The following is a 19,204-nucleotide window of genomic DNA, read 5'->3' as shown; positions in this document are numbered from 1 at the left end:
AAACCAGCTTTCAGCCCTGCTTTCCGGGACTCAGAACCCCTCCCCTGTACCAATTCTTACATTCCCAGAAGAGAATTCATTGAGTGGCTGTGATGTGCAGACACTGTACTAGATGTTGGGGACAGAGCCAAGACCAAAACCGATCAAAACCTCTGTCCTTATTTTTATTTGGTGCTGTGTGTGTTGGGGGTGAGGGGGAGCGACCATGAACGAGATAGATTTTTTAAATATCTATGGTATGTGAGGGGCACCTGGCTGGCTCAGTTACACATCCGACTTTGGCTCAGGTCATGATCTCGCGGTTCGTGAGTTCGAGTCCCGTGTCGGGTTCTGTGCTGACAGCTCAGAGCCTGGAGCCTGCTTCAGATTCTGTGTCTCCCTCTCGCTCTGCCCCTCCTCCACTCGTGCTCTGTCTCTGGCTCTCTCTCTAAAATAAACAAACATAAAAAAAAATTTTTTTTAAATCTATGGTATGTTAGAAGGTCAGATAAAGGAGGAGAACTAGCAGGGTGGAGGGCAGGGGAGCATGGGAAGAGAGGGCTGGAAGGCTGTGCTGGGACAGAGGGAAGGCCAGGGGTTGCAGTGGGGAGAGGTAGGTGGAGGAAAGGGTCGGGCAAGTGGAGTGGGAGAAAGGGGGGTGGAGGGCAGAGCATGGGGCTCCAGGCCAGACGTGTGCATGTCATGTACCTGACGGGCAGCAGTTGAGGTGGAGAAAAGCACCAGATTCTGAACGTGTTTGGAAGGCTTGCTAATTGGTCAGATGTGGGGGTGAAAGAAAGAACTGACTTAGGGGACATTTTTGTCTTGGTGGAATAAGTGGAATGGGGTTGTTCAGTGTGTGGGACACCAGGGCCACAGAAGTGGTTTGGAGAAGAAGGGTCAGGAGCCAACTGTGGACCCGCTGAGGTGCGGTGCTTACCAAGTTTCTGAGTGGAGTCGAGGCACACAGAGGCTGAGAGGTATTCAGCATGTAGATGCAGCCTCGGGTCTGGAGACTGGATGAGGTCACACGATGAGCCACGTAGAGAGGAAACAGGAGGCCCAGGCCCAAGCTTGAGAGCACCAGATCGGGGAGGAGGAGCCAGCCAAGAGGGGGCTGGAGCCAGAGGAGAAGCAGTGAGGAGTCTGGGGGGGTCCTGCTGCCACCTGCCGTGGGGATTCTTCTGTCTCCTAGCGTGTCCTGTGCTCCCCAGATGGGCTGGGCTGCAGGGAGGTTTCCTGCCTTCTTCATGCTTTGTGTTTGTTGATTGAGGGTAGAGGCCTGGGCCTGGGCCTGGATGCGGTGGGAATGGATTCTTACTCCCATTACCCCATGTCACAGGTGTTGTGCTGTGCACTCGTGGCCTTCTCTGTTCATTGTAGCTGTAGCTCCTGGAGGAAGGGTTGTCCCTGACAGTTTTTCAGAAAAGACACCAGGACCCGGTAGTTTGTGTTCTGCCCACAGTCACGTGCCTCATAAGCAGCCAGGCTGGGGCTCAAACTCCAGTGTTTTGGTTCTCAGGGGCTGGGCTTAGCATGCCCCACAGGCCTTGCGGGAAGTAGTCATCTGGCTGAAAAGATGGATGTGCCGACCTCTGTTCTGTGTGGTGTCAACATCCACAGAAGCATGTCTGCCACGGCATCAAGGAACGCTGATGTGGCCTCCTGGGGAGGATCCAGAGACTTATCGCTGAGGGTGAGGCATTCGAGCTGGGGCGTGAAGGACAAGTAGGAATGGAGGGCACAACCCAAATGGGGTTTCCAGTGAGTCGCCGTGTCTGGCTGGGGCCTGGAGGGGAACCATGGGAGGTGGGGCAGCTGGAGGGAGGCCGGGGTCCAAGGCGGCTCCCAGAAGAGCAAAGGCGAGGGGCCAGTTTCCTACTTCCGTCTCCATCTGGGGACCAGTCCTGCCTTCTGCCAGCCAGCAGTCCATTCCTCAGCGGACAGTTGGCTGGGCTGGAGGGCAAGTGGATTTTATATTTTAGCAAGGACTCAGGCTCCCAGCCTCGAGTGCCAAAGGGCCAAATGCTCATGCTGGCCTTTCTGGGTCACAGGCATAGGGGAGGTCCCCGGGGGGGTGAAGTACCAGGGTCCTGGGAGGAGCTGCCGAGGCCTGTGGGGCCTGCTGCAGAGCCAGCCCTGAGCCCGTGTGTGTCTTCCTGTCCCTGGGCCGCCTGACCGGCTCCTTCGGAAGGAGTGCACGCAGGCACGTGTTCACTGACACCCAGCCAGTCAGTCTAAAACAGTGTCTTTCTTCTTGATTTTAAAGACTCGAAGAAGGTAGTGCCACTCTGAGGAAGCGAATGTCGCAGCTGGAAGAAGAACTGGACCAGGAAAAGAAAAAGTACACGATGCTGGAAATAAAGCTGAGGAACTCGGAGCGGGCCCGGGAAGATGCGGAGAAGAGGAACCAGCTGCTGCAGAAGGAAATGGAGGAGTTCTTCTCAACCCTGGGAAGCCTGACCGTTGGGGCAAAAGGGGACAAGGCCCCCAAGTGAGGGAAGGGGAAGAGCTCCCTTCTGCAGCGGTGCTCGCTCCCCCTGAGCAGAGACGGCTGCCGGCCTCGTGAGGAGCCACGAGGCCCTGCAGCTTGGACCTGGGCCTCAGTGGTGCCAGGAGCTCCAGAGCCAGCTGGAGGGAGGAGTGCTGACACCCCCAGGGGGACTGTCGGGAGCCCAAGCCCCACATGGGATCTGGATGCTGCTCCGACGGTGCAGGGCCTGGCAGGTGTCAGAGGCAGCAGCCCCGTGACCCACCGAAACAGATGGCACCTGGGGTCTGAGCAGCCCACAGGGAACATTTTGCATTCTTTATTAAATCTGCTGTCCTAGCATGACGTCTGGATGCCTGACTCCTTCTTTATGGTCATGCAGAATTGGGGGTTGGGGTTACCAAGTTGCTCGTTGGAGGTCCCCAGGGTGTCCCACGGGCTTCGGAAGTGGGATGTGAAGCTCCCTGAGGAACACCCGGTGCTGTCACAGTCACAGAAGCTGTTCTTACGCAAATCTGTGTTTTGCTGCATCCTCCCCGTGCCCAGAGCAGGACAGTTTTTCTCAGGCCTTCTGCCTCTGAGCCACCTGGGCCTCTGCAGCTGGCATCTGGCCTAGAATTCCTCTCTGGCCTTCCATCGTAACCTGCTTGCCTTTGCTTGGCCCCGGCTCTGCTCCAGGGCCAGAGTCCAGGAGTCGGAGCTCAGCGTGGGCGATATACACCTCACTTCCACCCCAGGCCCGTGCAGGGAAACAAGGCATGTGTCTGAAGGTGACACGGTGATGGGAAGTGCCCATCCTCTGTCCTCTCTGTCCTCCACTGCCTCAGTCTGTGTCCCGTTTCCCTTCAGACTCCCCTCTAGCTAGTGCTAATTCCTCTCCCCTGCCCATTCACCCTCCTCCAGCTCATCCTCAGACTTTAAGTCTCCATTAGGGCAGATCCCTCCAGAAAACTTTTCCCTGGCCACCACCACACGTGGTGTAGGCCTGGGCCAGAGCTCCTAGAGATGGGGCTTAGGGAGGAGAGGACTGGCCTCTGGGGGCTAGCAATGTCAGTGACCCTTCGCTGGCTCCTGTGCAGTGTCCTTACATATTGCCTCTTGCCACCCTACACACCAGAGTGCCCCAATCTACGACCCCTATCTCTGGAAAAGTCTCTCAGGGCCAACCACCCATCTACCTAGAGTCAGGTATAAACTATTGCACGGAGGCTCTAAATGCCAGGGTCTTGGTGTTCCCGAGAAGAGCTCACTTCATACCATGAGATGCAAGCCCACAGGTCCAAGTTAGCTGGTAATTCCTACCGTGGTCAGGCAGGTTGACCACAGGCCTGCTGGGCTGCCCAGGGCCTCACCAGCCAGGAACCCAGGTGCCTGCCAAGGGCACTCAGCAGCATCGGTAGTCAACGAGTTCTCTTGGGGGGACGGGATGCCTGGGTGGCTCAGTCAAGCATCTGACTCTTCGTTTTGGCTCAGGTCATGATCTCGTGGTTTCCTGGGTTTGAGCCCCGCGTCAGGCTCTGCACTGACGTGTGGAGCCTGCTTGGGATTCGCTCCCTCTCTCTCTGCCCCACTCGCACTCACATTGTCTCTGTCTCTCCAGAGACATAAATACATAAACTTTTTAAAAAGTTCTCACGGAACTCTGAGGAGGGCGGGGAGGAGGGGGCAGTCAGTGGACAGCAACACCCGTATCTACTTTCAGGCAATCTACAGCAGATGATCGGGTGACCAGCTTCCCAAGAAGGTAAAATATTGCTCTCCTCCCTATTTAAGGAGAAAGAAAAAAGAAACTGAAGTGATTGATTCCTCAACAAGATAGGAATTGGCCCCATGCTCGGGAAACTGAAGCTAAGAAGAACATAGGTGAGAATACCAGTGTATTCTTAGGGTTCTGGGTTCCCTTGCCACAGTTCCTGGAATTCTGCCAACTTTGACTTGAAGAGAAAAACACCACCAGGCTATCAAAGGAGCAGGAAAGACAAAAAGGGCTTCACATGATGAAAAGGGAGGTTGTCTGTCTTCTCTTAACCATTCCTACTGGCAAAGGCTCAGCTTCCGGCCAAGTCCTGGCCAAAACCAGCTCATGAACCCCATCTGCCACCTGCTGGCAAAACTAGGATCTGCAGGTGCAATTTTTCTCTGAGAATTAGTTGGCAATATTAGTTCTGCCCTCCCATTTCCGTTGAGCCAGCACTCCTCATTGTGTCTGTAAAACACAGGGACTTCTGCCTGTAAAGTAGGCCAAGCAACAAGGCTGTGAGGGGCTTTGGCCTCTAGTACCCTGTCCCTGTCCACTTAGGTTCTCCCCAAATGAGTTACATTTACAGAACCTATTCTCAAACGTGGATTCAAATTGTACTTATTATTGCAATGACATCATTTAATATTAAGCAAACCGATAAATTATGAATGTGAAAAGATAGAACATTAATGTTTTGAAAACCTTTGATTTTTTTAAATGATTTAGAAAGAATAAAGGCAAGTTGCTAACAAAATGGTTAAATTATGGATAAATCAACCAGGCAATAGTGGAAAATCGGCAAAATTCTAGGATTCTGCTCTCAGATTGCTTCAGAAGTGTTATAAATTTGTGTCTGACTTTAAAGTAAAAAGCGGAAATTCTAAGTCTCATATTAAAAAACAAAAAAGGAATTGGCTTAATAAAGACTGACAAGTGTCCTTTTTAAAAAAATAGAGTTTTTAGGGTGAGAGAGAGAGAGGCATTCCTTGTTTTACCTGGGTATTGAAAGACAGACTGGGCACGACCACTCCCACTACGTACATACTCCACACTGTAAAAGTGCTTCGGATGGAGTCCACGTATCCATGTTCCCAGGCCTGTGTGCAAAAAAATGGAGTCAGTAACAATAACATGTCTCGCTGACTCCCCCTCCTTTAGATGCAGGGCCCCAGCCTCCTGGCGAGTTCTCCCTATATCCTACATGTCAGGAAGGGACAGTTTGTCATGTATACGAGCTCATAGCTGAGTTGATAGGACAGTGCTGCTGCGTCTCGTGCCCATGCATTCGCCAAACGCCACCACCTTTGTCAGAAATTGCCACCCTTCCTACCAGCCACGTTGCTACTACGTCCGTGCTCCCCAAGCCCTGTGACAGGTGGACCAGTGAGGTGCCAGGATTGTGTTGTGGTTGGTAAGACAGAAGAGATTCGGCCACAGAAAGCTTGTTGGCACAAAGAGCTTGGGCCCGTGCCGCCGGAGGACCACAGGGAAGTGAAGCTCTGCGGGTCTGTGCTCCCTCGTGCCCACAATGAGGGTGACCTCAGAGCCCTTGCTGTGTCGGCAGGTCTAAGAACCTCACATGTCATTAGGGGACCTTACTCTCTGCACTTTACAGTCAAGGACTTGGGAAGCACAGAGTACTTGTTCAGGACCTGGCCCACGACCGTACACGAGTCAGGGAAGGAGTCAGGCTTCTGTCCCAGGGAGTCTTAATTAAGGGCCTATATTCTTAATGAGTTGTCCAAGTTCAAAAGATGCTGGCTTGATAGCTTTATAACATCCCCCCAATCATGTTTTGATGAGGTTTGTGCACAGGATGCAAAATGAATGCTGGAAGAGACCTCTAAATCCGATGGAGGGCCGAGGTGAGGGAAGGCACATCCTGTTTTGTATGCTGATGTGTATGCTTTTGCTAGAGCAAAAGGGGTGTATGTGAAACAGAGCAGGGGTGTGGGGGTGCTGTGGGGAGGATGGAGGGCTAGAGAAGGTAGCGAGGATCTGGTCATGGAGGGTGGGATATAAGGTTAGCCTTTACGCTTTAGGAGAGGACTGCCCCACGGTATATTATGTCCACTGTAGAGATCCACAGGCATTTCATTCGCGTGGGCCTAGAGGGAACAAAACCTAGGTCATGGCTTTCATAGATTTTCTAGTGGGGCAAGGTAGACCGTAAGGAAAGGTTAGGTCCCAAAAGACAGTAGGTCCCAAATGGAGTCACTTATACTAATCCACGTATCACTGAACCAAGACTTACTTACAGTTTGGATTCTCCCAGAGATGGAATCTTAAGCCAGTCCATCGGTAATCACCTGGTCAGTACTAGGTAGGTCATCTGCCTGATAGACTCCAGCCATCCTCTGCAGGAAAGTAAGTTTACAATAACCAACCTGCTCTTAGTATAGAGCAGTATACTAGTATAATTTCCTAGTATAATTTCCTGCTCCCTTCTGCTTATAAAAATTTTTCATTTTGTACAGCTCCTCAGAGCTCCTATCTGTCTGCTAGATTTAGGATACTGCCCAATTCATGAATCACTGAATAAAGCCATTAAGATTTAAATTTACTCAGGTGAATTGTGTGTGTGTGTGTGTGTGTTAAACAGAAGCACACATAAACAAGATATTCAGGTTGTAATAAGTGCTCTGAAAAAGGTGATCCCAGGGGCCTGTTTTAGACAAGTTGGTCAGGAAGTCCTCTCTGAGGAGGTAAATTTGAACTAAAGACTGAAGGACGGACAGGGCAGCCATGCAACCAGAGAGCTGCAGGCAGAAGGAAAGAGCTGTAGACGTTTGCACGAGTGCCAATGCCACTGTTGGCATGGTGGGTGCCAGGGTAAGAGCCAGGCAAGGCCAGACACTGTAGGGCCCGGTCACCCAAGGTAAAGGTACTTTAAGGGATATAGAAAAGCATTTGAGGGCTTTAAATCAATGGACGTGGATTGGCTTGTATTTCAGCAAGGTTCTTGTGGCCACTGGTGGAGGGTGGGTAAATTTGGTGGCAGTGACGGGGAGTGGCTGCAGGGAAGCTAGTGCAGGAACTGTGCTCCAGACCAAGTGTAGTAGAGTGACAGGCCAGAAACTAGACAGGAATGGTCTGGAGACTGAATGAGAAGGGAAGGGAAGAAAAACATCACGCCCAGGCCAATCTTTACAGAAGTCCTGATGTGAATGGGAGCAGAGAAATAAATAGGGTTGCAAGGTGGAAGGGGGTAAGAGAGAGCTTTTTTTAAACATGGAAATTACTAGAGCATGTTTGTATGCTGCTAAGAATGGTTCAGTAGAGGGGGAGAGGCTGGTAATGAAATGAGGGCAGTAACGAGGAGAGAAGTCCGGAAAAAGATGAAAGGCAGTGGAAGGGTTGGCTTCCAAGAAGTTAGGGAGACAGAGCACACCGACAGTTGTGGATAGGTTTGTGGAAACGCATACTGAGGTCTATAAGCAGGTCCTGAAAAATGATGAACATGCTCACAGTTAAGGAGCAGCCCCCTAACTTACTCGAACACAAAAGCCTATGTGCACATAAAACGTCGCAGGCAGAACACCATGTTTAGGAAGGGTGGGGGCATGACACTTTGTACCATCTGCCCTTCCTCCACTTCCTCATCCCTTCCTGTCTTCCCTGAGCAGTGCCCTGGTATCTTTCTGGTTCCCTTCTCTCACAGTAACCACCTGGGGCTTGGCATGCCTCATTCCTGACGCACCCTGCACCCCATCTGTCACTGCTCTCGGTGGAGAGTTGGTCTTTATTTAGGTCTCTAAGGCAGCTGATCACGGATGGAGGGGGGCAGGTCAGAACCGTCTTGGGAAGCTTCTAAGAAAACTATCTCCCTCATGGTTCTAATTCTGTATGAGAATCACCTTCTGCCTCTAACCTCTTCTGAGGAAACAGAGCCGCAGAGAGTTGAGGCAACTTGCTGTAGGTGAGGCAACTAATGTGAAGCCAGGATTCTACTTTAGACATCTGGTATCAGAGCCCATGCTCACATTACTAATCCCGTAGTGCTGTACAGTTTCCTTAGGACACAGTTGGAAGGCCATGAATATTGCATTTCAGAGGACAGAAAGGGTATAGATGATGGGTCCTAGTCATTAGCTTATCCAGCCCAACACTTATCAAATGCCTACCTCCCAGGCACGAACTAGGCAGGTATAAGACACTTTCTTCTATCCAAGCGTTCCAGAGCGAAGCATCTAGAAGAGAAGACTCACAGAACAACGTGAAGAGGTACACACCACGCTGCTGTCTTACCTCCATGGAACACAGTGAGCAGATGATGGGAGTTAGCGAGTACGCTCTGGGTTTGTGAAAGGAAAAGTCATCGCAGCGAAGGCTCATCAGAGAAGTGTTTGAGCTGGATCTTAAGCAATGAGGATTTAAAACAGGCAAATGCAGGAGTAAGCAACCAAAGCATGTGCACAAAGATGTAAGGTATATGCCAGGGAGGAGGTTCATTTGGAATGAATGGTGAGAATGTTGTATGAAATAGAACCAAAATGTTTTAACTGTTCAAATTCTTAAAAAAAAAAAAAAAAAAAAAATCAAATTTTGAGTTTGAGCCATTTCTCTCCAATGAGGAATTATTCTTACCAACCAGAGTGGGACTATTCAGGCTGGAAAAAATGACTTGAAGGTCAGAGGGTACAGAAGTTCTAAGGTGGGAGACCATGCAAAATTCCTCCTTTGCTCTTTAACATTTCTCCACGTCACACCATTTCTATTCCTTTCCAACGTTAAAGTCTGCAATTACATTTGCTTGCAGACTATTTTTATAAAACTACACTAAATAGTTCATAAGAAAACATGCCATCATCATGGCAGCCCGATAAGAGACTATCTCCCATGCTCACATAACATAGCGCAAGGCTCAGCAAAATTAAGACCTGTCCAAGATTACCCAAACTCTCCATCTTGAGGTCAGGCTAACCTGGATCCATAGGATTCAATAGATCCCACCCTCTCCAGGACCCTGTCAAGGCACACGTGCTTTTAGTTTCTCCCTTTTAATCTGTGCTGACCCCTCAGTCTACTTTTTTTTTTTTCTCGACAGTCAGGATTCTTTTATTTCCTGCCAACTTTTCCAAAGCACTTTTACTGCTGCTTCACCACTCACTCAATCCTTACTAAGCAGAACTATGCTCCCACACCTGTCCAGGGAACGCTAAGTCTTACATATGTTATACCCAACAAGAATCCCCTTTTTCTTCTGTCCACAAAATGACACTAATGGAATTGGTGTAAGAGCCATGCAAGCAGATGACACAGACCTCACAATGGAAGAGACTGGAGAGGTGACCGGCAGTAAGGGAGAAATTATTCCTTTCCTCCCTCGCTGAAACATTTAAGTGGCAAGCTGATGCCATACCTGACGTGTGTTCTGTCCCGGACTCTTCAATCTGTGATGTACAAACTGGAAAATACCTTGGACGTGTTTTCCCTGCACAACACCTGCTGTGCTGCCCAATCACTAGGGCTCAGCCCCAAATGCTAATCTCAGCTATTTCGCGTAGTTAATGGCAACCTGAGTCTTCTCTCTTCCATTCTCATTGTGCAAATAATGACCTCAGCTCTCAGCTGTGTATCTTTGGCTTCCCAGTCACCAATCTCCACACCTCCAGTCTAACCAGCTTGCTCCCACTACCAGTGTCCCTCCTAAAACCAAGGTCTGGTCACATTACTCTTTCTCACAAACTGTAAGTTCCTACTGCCTTTAAAATGAAGACAATTCCTCCAAATGTTTCAGTTCTGATCCCCAGCTTTTCAGACTTCTCTCATTATATTCTCTCCACACCCACTCTCATGTCAGGCCATTCCACATTCCTTGCCCATGCACACACTTTTAAGCCTCCTTGCTTTTCCCTTACCCGGGAATACCATTCCTTATACCAAGGCTCAAAAAATGCCTCTTCTGCAAAACCCTCATTTCCTGACCAATCCCTCTATGTCCCTTCAGCATGGTTCTTGCCCGTCTACACAACAGTATTTCAATCAGGTCGACCAGACCGTCGTCCCATTTGTTATCTTTCCTTACCCCCAGCTTCCAACATAGGATCGTAGACATATATGCATTCGCGAACTGATTATATGTTAGAAGTCTAAAATTAGAAAAGCATATTTGACGTGTTTCAGTTAAAATGAAGTCCAAAGACATATCAGTGTTTAAGCTGTAAAAGCTAAAAAAATTTTAAACCACAAAACTAGTACAAATCAATGTTCATTTACATGAAGTCAATCGACCTTCTAAGGTACAATACTAAAATAGACATAGTACCTAGACTAATAAGGGCGAACTACCCCCTTTCATTTGGTGTCACCAGGGTATTACAACTGGGCAGAAATTATATGGACTCAAAACTCTGATGTCTGCTTTTGCCACCCAGTCTCTCACTGGAGATCTAACGACCGTGACAGAGCAGAGCGCATGCACCAGGCCAGCGACCCCGTAGGCCGATGGAGCTGCAGTGATCAGGTAAAGACCGACCCCGTCTCGTCCTTTCCTCAGAGCAGGGAAGTCTGAGTGCAGGTGAATGGGGAAAGCATGGAGAAGATGGTTTTCTGGAGTAAGAGTTGAGCAAGAGAGGGAGTGACCTCATACAGAGGCTGGACGTATACAGTGGGCGACCCTGATACCCATGTAGCAGCCTGCCCAGTTCGGCAAAGAGAAGAGAAGCATGGCAAAGTTGAAAACACACTCAAAACCGAAATCCCCAGTTCGTTTTGAAATAGATCCTTTTAAAATTAAACTTGTTTTTGCCAAGTGGCCGCGATGGCTGCTCTCTTACATGGCTACTGAGAACTAGGTTAAGGGCACTGAAGAAAATTCCTTTTAGATACAGTTCTCCAGAGATTTCAAATACAAGAAAAGCAAGACTAGATAAACCAGAAAAGCAGAGTGGTACTTTAGGCTCTTCACAATCTGTATAAATCCAAATCTAAGAAAGCTGCCCTAGTCCTACTACCCCTTTAATACCAATCCACAGGGAATCTTAAAATTGCCCATAAAAACTTTTTTAGCACAAATTTATATTTCGTTTTCAATGAAAAAACTCTTAATTTCATATTTTTCATACCACTTTTTTCTTTTTTATTTAAAATATTATAACCAATTAACATACTAGGTAACAATGTTTACATTCCAGTGGTGCATGTTTAATGACTAGGGCATGAATGATTAAAAACCACAATAATTATCTCAGCATTCCCTACAAAGTGCCCCATTTTGTTTTGTCTAGAGGAGAGGAGAGGGAATGGAACACAGGGAAGGAACAGGTATGAAGAAGGAATGGCATTATAGGGAGAAAAGCAAATGTCAATTATCATATGTAGGTTTTCAGGTTTTAAACCTGTTGAACAGGATAAACTGTAATGAGAAAATAGATGTCACAGTCCAAGTAGACAGCTAGTTCAGTTTAACTTCATCATTCAGCTAAAAGATTAAGAGCTTCTCAAAAATATACCAAATATCGGGCCTACAAAAGTAATTTATTTCTTCGTAAAATTTACTAAGATTTATTCCTTTTGTAAAATGTAAAGAATGGACTGATATCACGAGCAGGTTTCTACTTATAAAAACAGACAGTAATAATGTCCAACGAACACATCTAACACAATTTTCCAAGATACACAGTGAAAGATTTTACGCATGAGTCTCTCTTACTGATGCAAGGTATATATTTTACATACTTACTGGTATTGTGTCAACATTGGCTATAAAGTATTTAACACACATTTATAATTCACACTCAGTAAAGAGCTTACAGTAAGGGCAATAGCTTACTTGGGAAAGCATAGAAAATTAGTGTGAGGTAGTTCAATAAAAACCTAGTTTAATTTGTAAATTATTGTGAGAATAGAACATTGTGCAAAACTAATCCACAGATTTCTCAAAAGTCTCAGTAACGAAGAGAATCTAAACTAGAAATGGCCAGAAATTGTTACTCTTACTAGACTCTCCTTAAGAGCACTTAACTAAGAGCAGTTAGTTTGAAATTAATTCGGATTTTTGTTTTCCTTGCGAGTTTTCTAATCGTACCCCAAACTATACATTTCTGCTTCAATGCCCTTTACCTCTTCATCTTTCTTGCTATTAAGGAAAAAGTAGTTTCCTCTGATTCAGGAAAAACCTAAGAGAGATCATAGAAACACAATGTACGCTAACACGTAAAGGATATGGAGGCGACATTTAAGAGGGCTGCTAATGACAGAACAGTGGTGTTTGGTTTTTCTACTGGTAAGAGAAGTTTACTGGGGTCATGGGGCTTCATGCATTCACTCTACAGCTAATGTGTGACTAATGAACAACACTCACAAACAAACTACAACAGTATTTTTGAAAATAGACTATGTCTTTACCTCCAAGTGTGGTGCAGGCTTGTGCCTAGGCAACACTGAGTAGTTAAGTCTTCATATGTGTAGCACATACTGGCCGACAGTGTAAACCAAGTCTTATCTGTAACCCTGAAACAGCTTCACGTGCCCTCTTCTGATTTCACTATCAGACACTTACGTCCTCTTCACCTTCATCTTTTTAGACAAAACAGCAGGGTTAACAAGGAACAGAATAATGAAAAGTACAGGCAAGTCTGCTGCTTTGCATACCACCAAGCTTCTCCGTACCGTGAAGGGGGTTGTGTGGTGGCCTCCTCATTTAAAGGCTGGCATTTCTCTTAGTACGTGTGGGGTGAAGCACTGTGCCTTTACCGACCTGGAAGGGTGCATACCAGGAACACCAGCAGCTGAGGGTGTGTGACAAAATGAGAACTGTTCGGCAAGCAGCGTCAAGGAGTTGAGATGCTCTATTCACGTATATTGTAACGAAGCAATCCCAACAACACAATCATTTTACAAATGGTCAGTATACATCAGAGAGTAACAGAGTAGGAAATCAGGAAGAACTAGGAGAAAAGAATTAGTGTCTCTTTCCCGTAAAGGTGAATAATAAAATAATATAAATGTGAACAATAAACCTTAGTCAAAATAATTTTTTGACGGTAAGATGATGGATATATTAAATATATATGAAGTTGAAAAACCAAAGCTCTAAGAGAAGCAAGGTGGCTTTACGGAAGTACTGCTGGACAGAAATCTTACTTGTAATTTCTCTTAAAACACACACAAATGTTTAAGATGTCTTAAAGGTTCAAAAACGCTGTAAAACAAAAACAATCAGTACTTCTCTAACTTCACAGATTTAAGGGATGAGGGAAAGTTGTATTTAGATATCGCATTTTAAAAACGTAGGGCACACAACATTTAACAAGCAAACTTTGTTTTCAGGATATAGTTTGCCAAGTATTTTAGTCTACATTAATGAATAAGAATTCCTTTTCTCTGAATCAACTGAAACATGCTGGCTGGCAAGGGGGAGCTGGCATTTACAACATGATACAGGAAGAACACCTGGTTTTCCTTGCTTAATCAAAATCTGTATCAACAGAGATGGCTTATTAGCAATCAAACATAAAATATGGGAAACTTCTGAAAGCATGTCAGTTGTTAAAGTGCAATAGTGAAATAATCTATCCTAGGGAAAATAAAGCTAATTAACTGCCAAACTAATATAAACTAAGAACACACTCATGCTCAAATTTCTGCTAACATCGTAAATCCAATCCTGTTTCTGCCACTCTAGAGGTGTTACAGTCTCAAAACTCTAATTTGCTTAACAAAATTAATGCACCATGTTGTAGGAGTAGAAAAGGGACTGATAAAAAGGCTGACAACCTCCAGAGGCTAGATATCATGACATAAAACCATCAAAACCAAACTTGCTATTTCAAAGCATATTAAAAAGGCTAATGTATTTTAATCCTGAATATTGCACATTAACAATAACCTAAAATAAGTAACTCAAAAGGCATCTTGCACTAAATACACGAATCACAGGCCAAGCGAACTTTCAGACACTGCATGTTGAGATGCACCAGTTCTTGCTCTTACTGGTCAGTAATTCCCATGGGCTTCCTGCCTAGAACCTTGTCACTGATTTACGTATGCATTTCCCAGTTCATGATATAAAATCCGTCTTGTTCCAAAAATAACAAAAGGTGCCTGGGGCCGTACAGATGATGTATTTCAGAGAAAATGAGACTTCAATGACATTTACTTACGAAAAATTCAGTTGTGGAGAAATAATTCCGCAGATAGAAAATGTAAACAGTTAACATACACTTGTCAGGAGCAGCACCATTCTTACCCTACTCAACATCCACATTGCATGTTTTATTGAAAATCAGGTATAAAAAAAACAAAGACTCAGACTGAATAACCACCACTTATGCCTGCTCTGCTCAATGTGAAGAAACAGTCCTTAGAAAATGATATCCTATATATGGCTGTGTGCTACTATTTTCAGATGAACGGTATATTGCTCATTTGATACATCACCTACAGAAATTGAAGTAGGCTTCGGAACCTCCTGACAGCTAGTATAAATAGATTATGCTACAGGTAGAATCAAATGGCCAGAAACGCCTTGAGAACTGGTGCTCAACTGACTGATATCATGCTAGGAAACCAGAAAGGTCCCAGGTCCAAGGGCCTGAGGCTGCAGGAAAGGGAAAGACCAGACTCTAGACCACAGCTGGGACCTACAGCCTGAGTAGATTAACTCAGTGTATACAAAAACAGGCTCATAGCTAGTAGAAGTGAACCATCTGTTTATTTGCATTGAAATGTATTATTCATGAAGTATCCTCTTGACTTTATGTGATCATAATCTTTGAGCATGCCACAAATTTGCAGAAAATACCATACTCTTTTTACTTGGCTTCTGTTGTGTGTGGGGGGGGGCGGTGCGGGGAATAGGAGGGTGGTGGTAGACGCCCAGCATCTTCAAAGACATGCTCTGAGTTATTCTGTCATTTAGATGATGGGGCTTTTGCCAAAAAACAATGTAGGATGTAGGATTACCTACCAATTGTTGAAATTAAATTAAGATTGGCAAGTAGCAAATATTGGAGGTTTTTTAACACGTTCATCATTTACAGTAGTTATTCCTGAATACAACTGGCTACAGGTTATTTTCCCTCACTCCTCTGGGGTTATTTCATTGATAAGCACATAACCCTGAAGGATAGCATCATGAACAAAACATTTGAAATAAAATTCTAATAAAAAAAACCTATAAAAATCTTAAATAATTCATGATATAGGCAAGTCACCACATAATAGTTGCTTTGATAAACAAAATCTTACAAATTCAGTAAAAAAAAAAAAAAATCAGCAGCATAAGATAAAGCAAATATGCAAAAATTTTAAACCATGATAAAATAATTAGGTTTACATTATACAGTTAATTACAGCAAAAATACAATAGTTTTGTTGCTGTTTTAAAACACAACTTAAGTTTTAAATTACATCACTTGAAATTAAAAAAAATAAACTACTTTACTACAAAATGAATTCTACATTTTTGAAAAATCACTCAAAAATAAGACCACTGAATTGTTTTCAAAGTAGTTCTATCAATGACTAAACGACTCCCCATCCCCCCACCCCCCTGCCAAGGCCCAAGTAGTCATCTACAACAGCCCAGAGGTCCAGCTGATGCTTCCAGACTGCTATCTGTATCTGAGGCCAAAGTCGGATCTGTTGACATTGAAGACACATCATTGACAGACGATGATGACGATGGATGCTGAGAGCCATTGATCACTGCTGCACCTGTGCTATGAGAAACAAAACAGCAAATCAGTTGCAGACAGAGTTGCACACTGAGCTACCTGTACTGTACTGGCTACCTCTAGTAATCAATCATTTTTTTTCTCTTGGCTTTAAAAGGTTTAAAAGTTGTGTGTGTGATAATACATGCAATACTGTCTGTACTGCATTTTTTTTGGACAGAGGTTCCAAAGGGATATGTAACTCAAAAAGTTAAAAACCACTGCCCTAATAAAAATGGCTTATGTTATCTTCTCACTATAAACTCCAAGCAGTATTCTGGCACATCTTGTTTTAAAGAAAAAGCCAAGACAAAGACTAAAATCATTCTCAATGGAAGGGTCCTTAGTTCAACTGTCCCAGTTTAGGTTATAGGACTTGCCAGGGTCACTCAAGAACCCTATTTGGGTAAACTCATGTTCTTGTTATTTTTACTCTAATAAATACTTCATAAATGCTAGCATGGATTTATTAAACAGATAAAGTAGGGGAAGACTGTTTCCTTTACTGAAAGTATAGGTAACAAGCATTTCTTGGATTTTAAAAAGGAACAGGAATACATAACCAATAGTGAAATCCTTTCAAGGGGGCTGGGTTAGGAAAGGGGAAGGAATGTCACTTGGGGGGTGGGAAATATGTTAACGGTGATTCACATTCTTAGGTAAGTACTTCTGAACTATGGGATTACTAAATAAGGGCCATTCCAAACTTGAGCCTATTAAATAATGCAAGTTATACAAACGTTCTTAAGAACTCATTTATGGAATAAAAGCAGTGGTTTCCAAATTGAGCAGTAAGAATTTCTAGGGCTGAGTTTTCAGGCACTCAAAGAATGCTAAAACAAAGCAGGTTGAAAACCACTACTCCAGAACCCAGCATCTCAGTGCTTGAAATCATCCTACCATTCTAATGATGAGCCATAAAACACTTTCGAATACAAAAGGTCCTCTGAGAGCTTGTCTTCAAATCTAACAATGAAATAGCCAGGGGAGTGGGGATAGGCAAATCTTTAGGGTGTTGGGCTGGACTGGTCCATTAGGTTCCTAGCCAGAGTGAACTGAAGACATTATATTTTAAATTCAATCCATAGGACACTACAGAATGCACCTGTTCTGACTGAAGAGTACACAATACCACAGCTAGCTTCAAAGACTTGTACCAAAATATTCAAATCATAAAAGGGTTCCACCAAATATACATTTTATGCCTCTATTTTGTAACCCAAACTTCATTTTTATCCAAACTGCTTAATTTGATAAAAATTAACTTTTATTTTCTAATTAAAAAAAATTTTTTTTAAGTAATCTCTACACCCAACGTGGAGCTTAAATTTACAACCCTGAGATCAAGAATCGTTATGTTCTACCGACTGAGCCAGCCAGGTGCCCCCAAAATTAACTTTTAAATGCATTAAATAGTTAACTTTAAGTGTTGTTTTTTTTTAATTTTTTAATGTTTGTTTTATTTTTGAGAGACAGAGAGCACAAGCAGGGGAGGGGCAGAGAGACAGGGAGACACAGAATCTGAAGCAGATTCCAGGTTCTGAGCTGTTAGCACAGAGCCCGATGTAGGGCTCGAACTCACAAACCGTGAGATCATGACCTGAGCCGAAGTCCGGCACCTACAACTGAGCCACACCCAGGCAACCCTAAATAGTTAACTTTTAAATCTGAAAATCAAATACCTAAGAAAAGTACTTTTTTTCCCCTGAACTTTAAAGCAATCTAGTAAACTCTCAAATATCTGAATTGGCAATAATAGGGAAAATCCTTCATTTTAGGTAGCTGAGTCATTTCCCCCTAAGGTGAGTCTCTACACCCTCAAAGGCATGCAAACTTAGCCAAACCAAAATAAAGATAGGAAAAGTGGGAAAAATAATATATTTAATTTCCAAAATTCAAGGTGAAATGATATTGTGATTATCTGATAGTTTAATCTGTCAAAGACTTTCTTCTCTTTTTCCATATAATCAAGAACTGAATATTTTTATAATGGGTTGAGTTATTAACACTCTTCTCCCTAAGCTATACCTGAGAATCCAGAAAATGTCTAGAAACCTGCAGTCCTGTCCTTACCACTGACTTATTTTATAACCATAGTCAAGTGCTGTTTAAGATCCAGTTTCTTTAAATAAGTTAAAAACAGATAAAACTGCTCTATCTCATGAACTTAAGTTTACTAAAGTATCTGACACTTCCGATGTACCACTCACTAGGAGAGCGTTCTGAAATATAAGTCTCCCACATAATGGATTTTTCAAATCCCACTCAAAGCTCCATCATGAACTAAATTTAGTTATAACTACTACTGTACATCAATACAAAGCTAATTAACTCAGCTATTAAAGCATTTATAATATAGCTTTTGTTACAACTAAATTGTAGGTAAAAGCTGTCAAAATCATTTTATGTATTTTTTTTAATTTTTTTTTTTACATTTATTTATTTTTGAGAGACAGAGAGAGACAGCGTGAGCAGGGGAGGGGCAGAGAGAGACAGACACAGAATCAGAAGCAGGCTCCAGGCTCCGAGCTGTCAGCACAGAGCCCGACGCGGGGCTTGAACCCACGAACCGTGAGATCATGACCTGAGCTGAAGTCAGAAGCTCAACCGACTGAGCCACCCAGGTGCCCCCATTTTCTATTTTCAACAGGATCTATATTATAATTTGTTAAGACTGTATTCCTGATCAAGGATTTAAAAAATAAAAAATTTCAAAAACTCACAAATATAACCAAAAGTGCTACAGAAAGCCACAGAAACTCAACAAATATATGTTTATAGTATAACAAAATGGGCATTTGAAACTATAGTTAAAAATCTTACTCATATAATATTTTTATTTTTATTTTTTTAGAACGTAGAAGAGTTTTAAAGGGATGGTTAAAATGGCATAGTCTTACTCAAATTCAAGACCTATCTCTTAAAACACTACTCAGCCTTCAAGGTTCAGGTCAAATTTCATCTCTTTCATAAAGCTGTTCTAACTTCTGTAGCCAAAAGTCTCTGCTGCCAGCTAAAGGCCACATGGGATGCTAGAAAAACCATGCCATTTGAAGTTACTGATGAACATGGCTGTAAGTATTAGCTTTTCTACATAATACATTTGTAATTTTATGTTCATTTAATTCTTCTGAACTTTAGTTTCCTCATCTGTAAAATGTGCATAATATTCCCTTCAGTGAGGTCTCAGGGGTTGAATGAAATAAAGTACATAAACCACCAGTGCCTGTCATGTAGTTTGTACTGAATATATACATGTTACCTGTCATTTAACTTTTTCCCTCAATGCTTTATGCTTTTGTAAGTGCTAACATTAAATATAGCTTGTGATAA

The 19,204-nt window shown here is 43.9% G+C and overlaps 2 protein-coding genes across 13 annotated transcripts in view; one reads left to right on the top strand and one right to left on the bottom strand.

Annotated features, from left to right (window-relative positions):
• Nucleotides 1-2,818, top strand: part of ARHGAP22 (Rho GTPase activating protein 22) — a 171,070-nt gene extending 168,252 nt beyond the window's left edge. For 5 of the 6 annotated variants that reach the window (XM_042959992.1, XM_015536606.2, XM_042959991.1 and 2 more), the window contains one exon: nucleotides 2,249-2,818. In XM_042959992.1, the coding sequence (XP_042815926.1) occupies nucleotides 2,249-2,477 (229 nt within the window). In that variant the 3' untranslated portion in view covers nucleotides 2,478-2,818. The remainder of the gene's footprint in view (nucleotides 1-2,248) is intronic. The other variant, XM_042959993.1, reaches the window with a different exon arrangement.
• Nucleotides 2,819-14,408: 11,590 nt separating this feature from the next.
• Nucleotides 14,409-19,204, bottom strand: part of MAPK8 (mitogen-activated protein kinase 8) — a 97,231-nt gene continuing 92,435 nt past the window's right edge. For 6 of the 7 annotated variants that reach the window (XM_042961236.1, XM_042961235.1, XM_042961238.1 and 3 more), the window contains one exon: nucleotides 14,409-15,872. In XM_042961236.1, coding sequence (XP_042817170.1) covers nucleotides 15,727-15,872 — 146 coding nt within the window. In that variant the 3' untranslated portion in view covers nucleotides 14,409-15,726. Of the gene's footprint in view, nucleotides 15,878-19,204 lie in introns of all 7 variants that reach the window. The other variant, XM_042961241.1, reaches the window with a different exon arrangement.

Source organism: Panthera tigris, chromosome D2 (assembly GCF_018350195.1).
Source record: "Panthera tigris isolate Pti1 chromosome D2, P.tigris_Pti1_mat1.1, whole genome shotgun sequence".
Lineage (NCBI taxonomy): Eukaryota > Metazoa > Chordata > Mammalia > Carnivora > Felidae > Panthera > Panthera tigris.
This window is presented reverse-complemented; position numbering and strand designations above follow the sequence as displayed.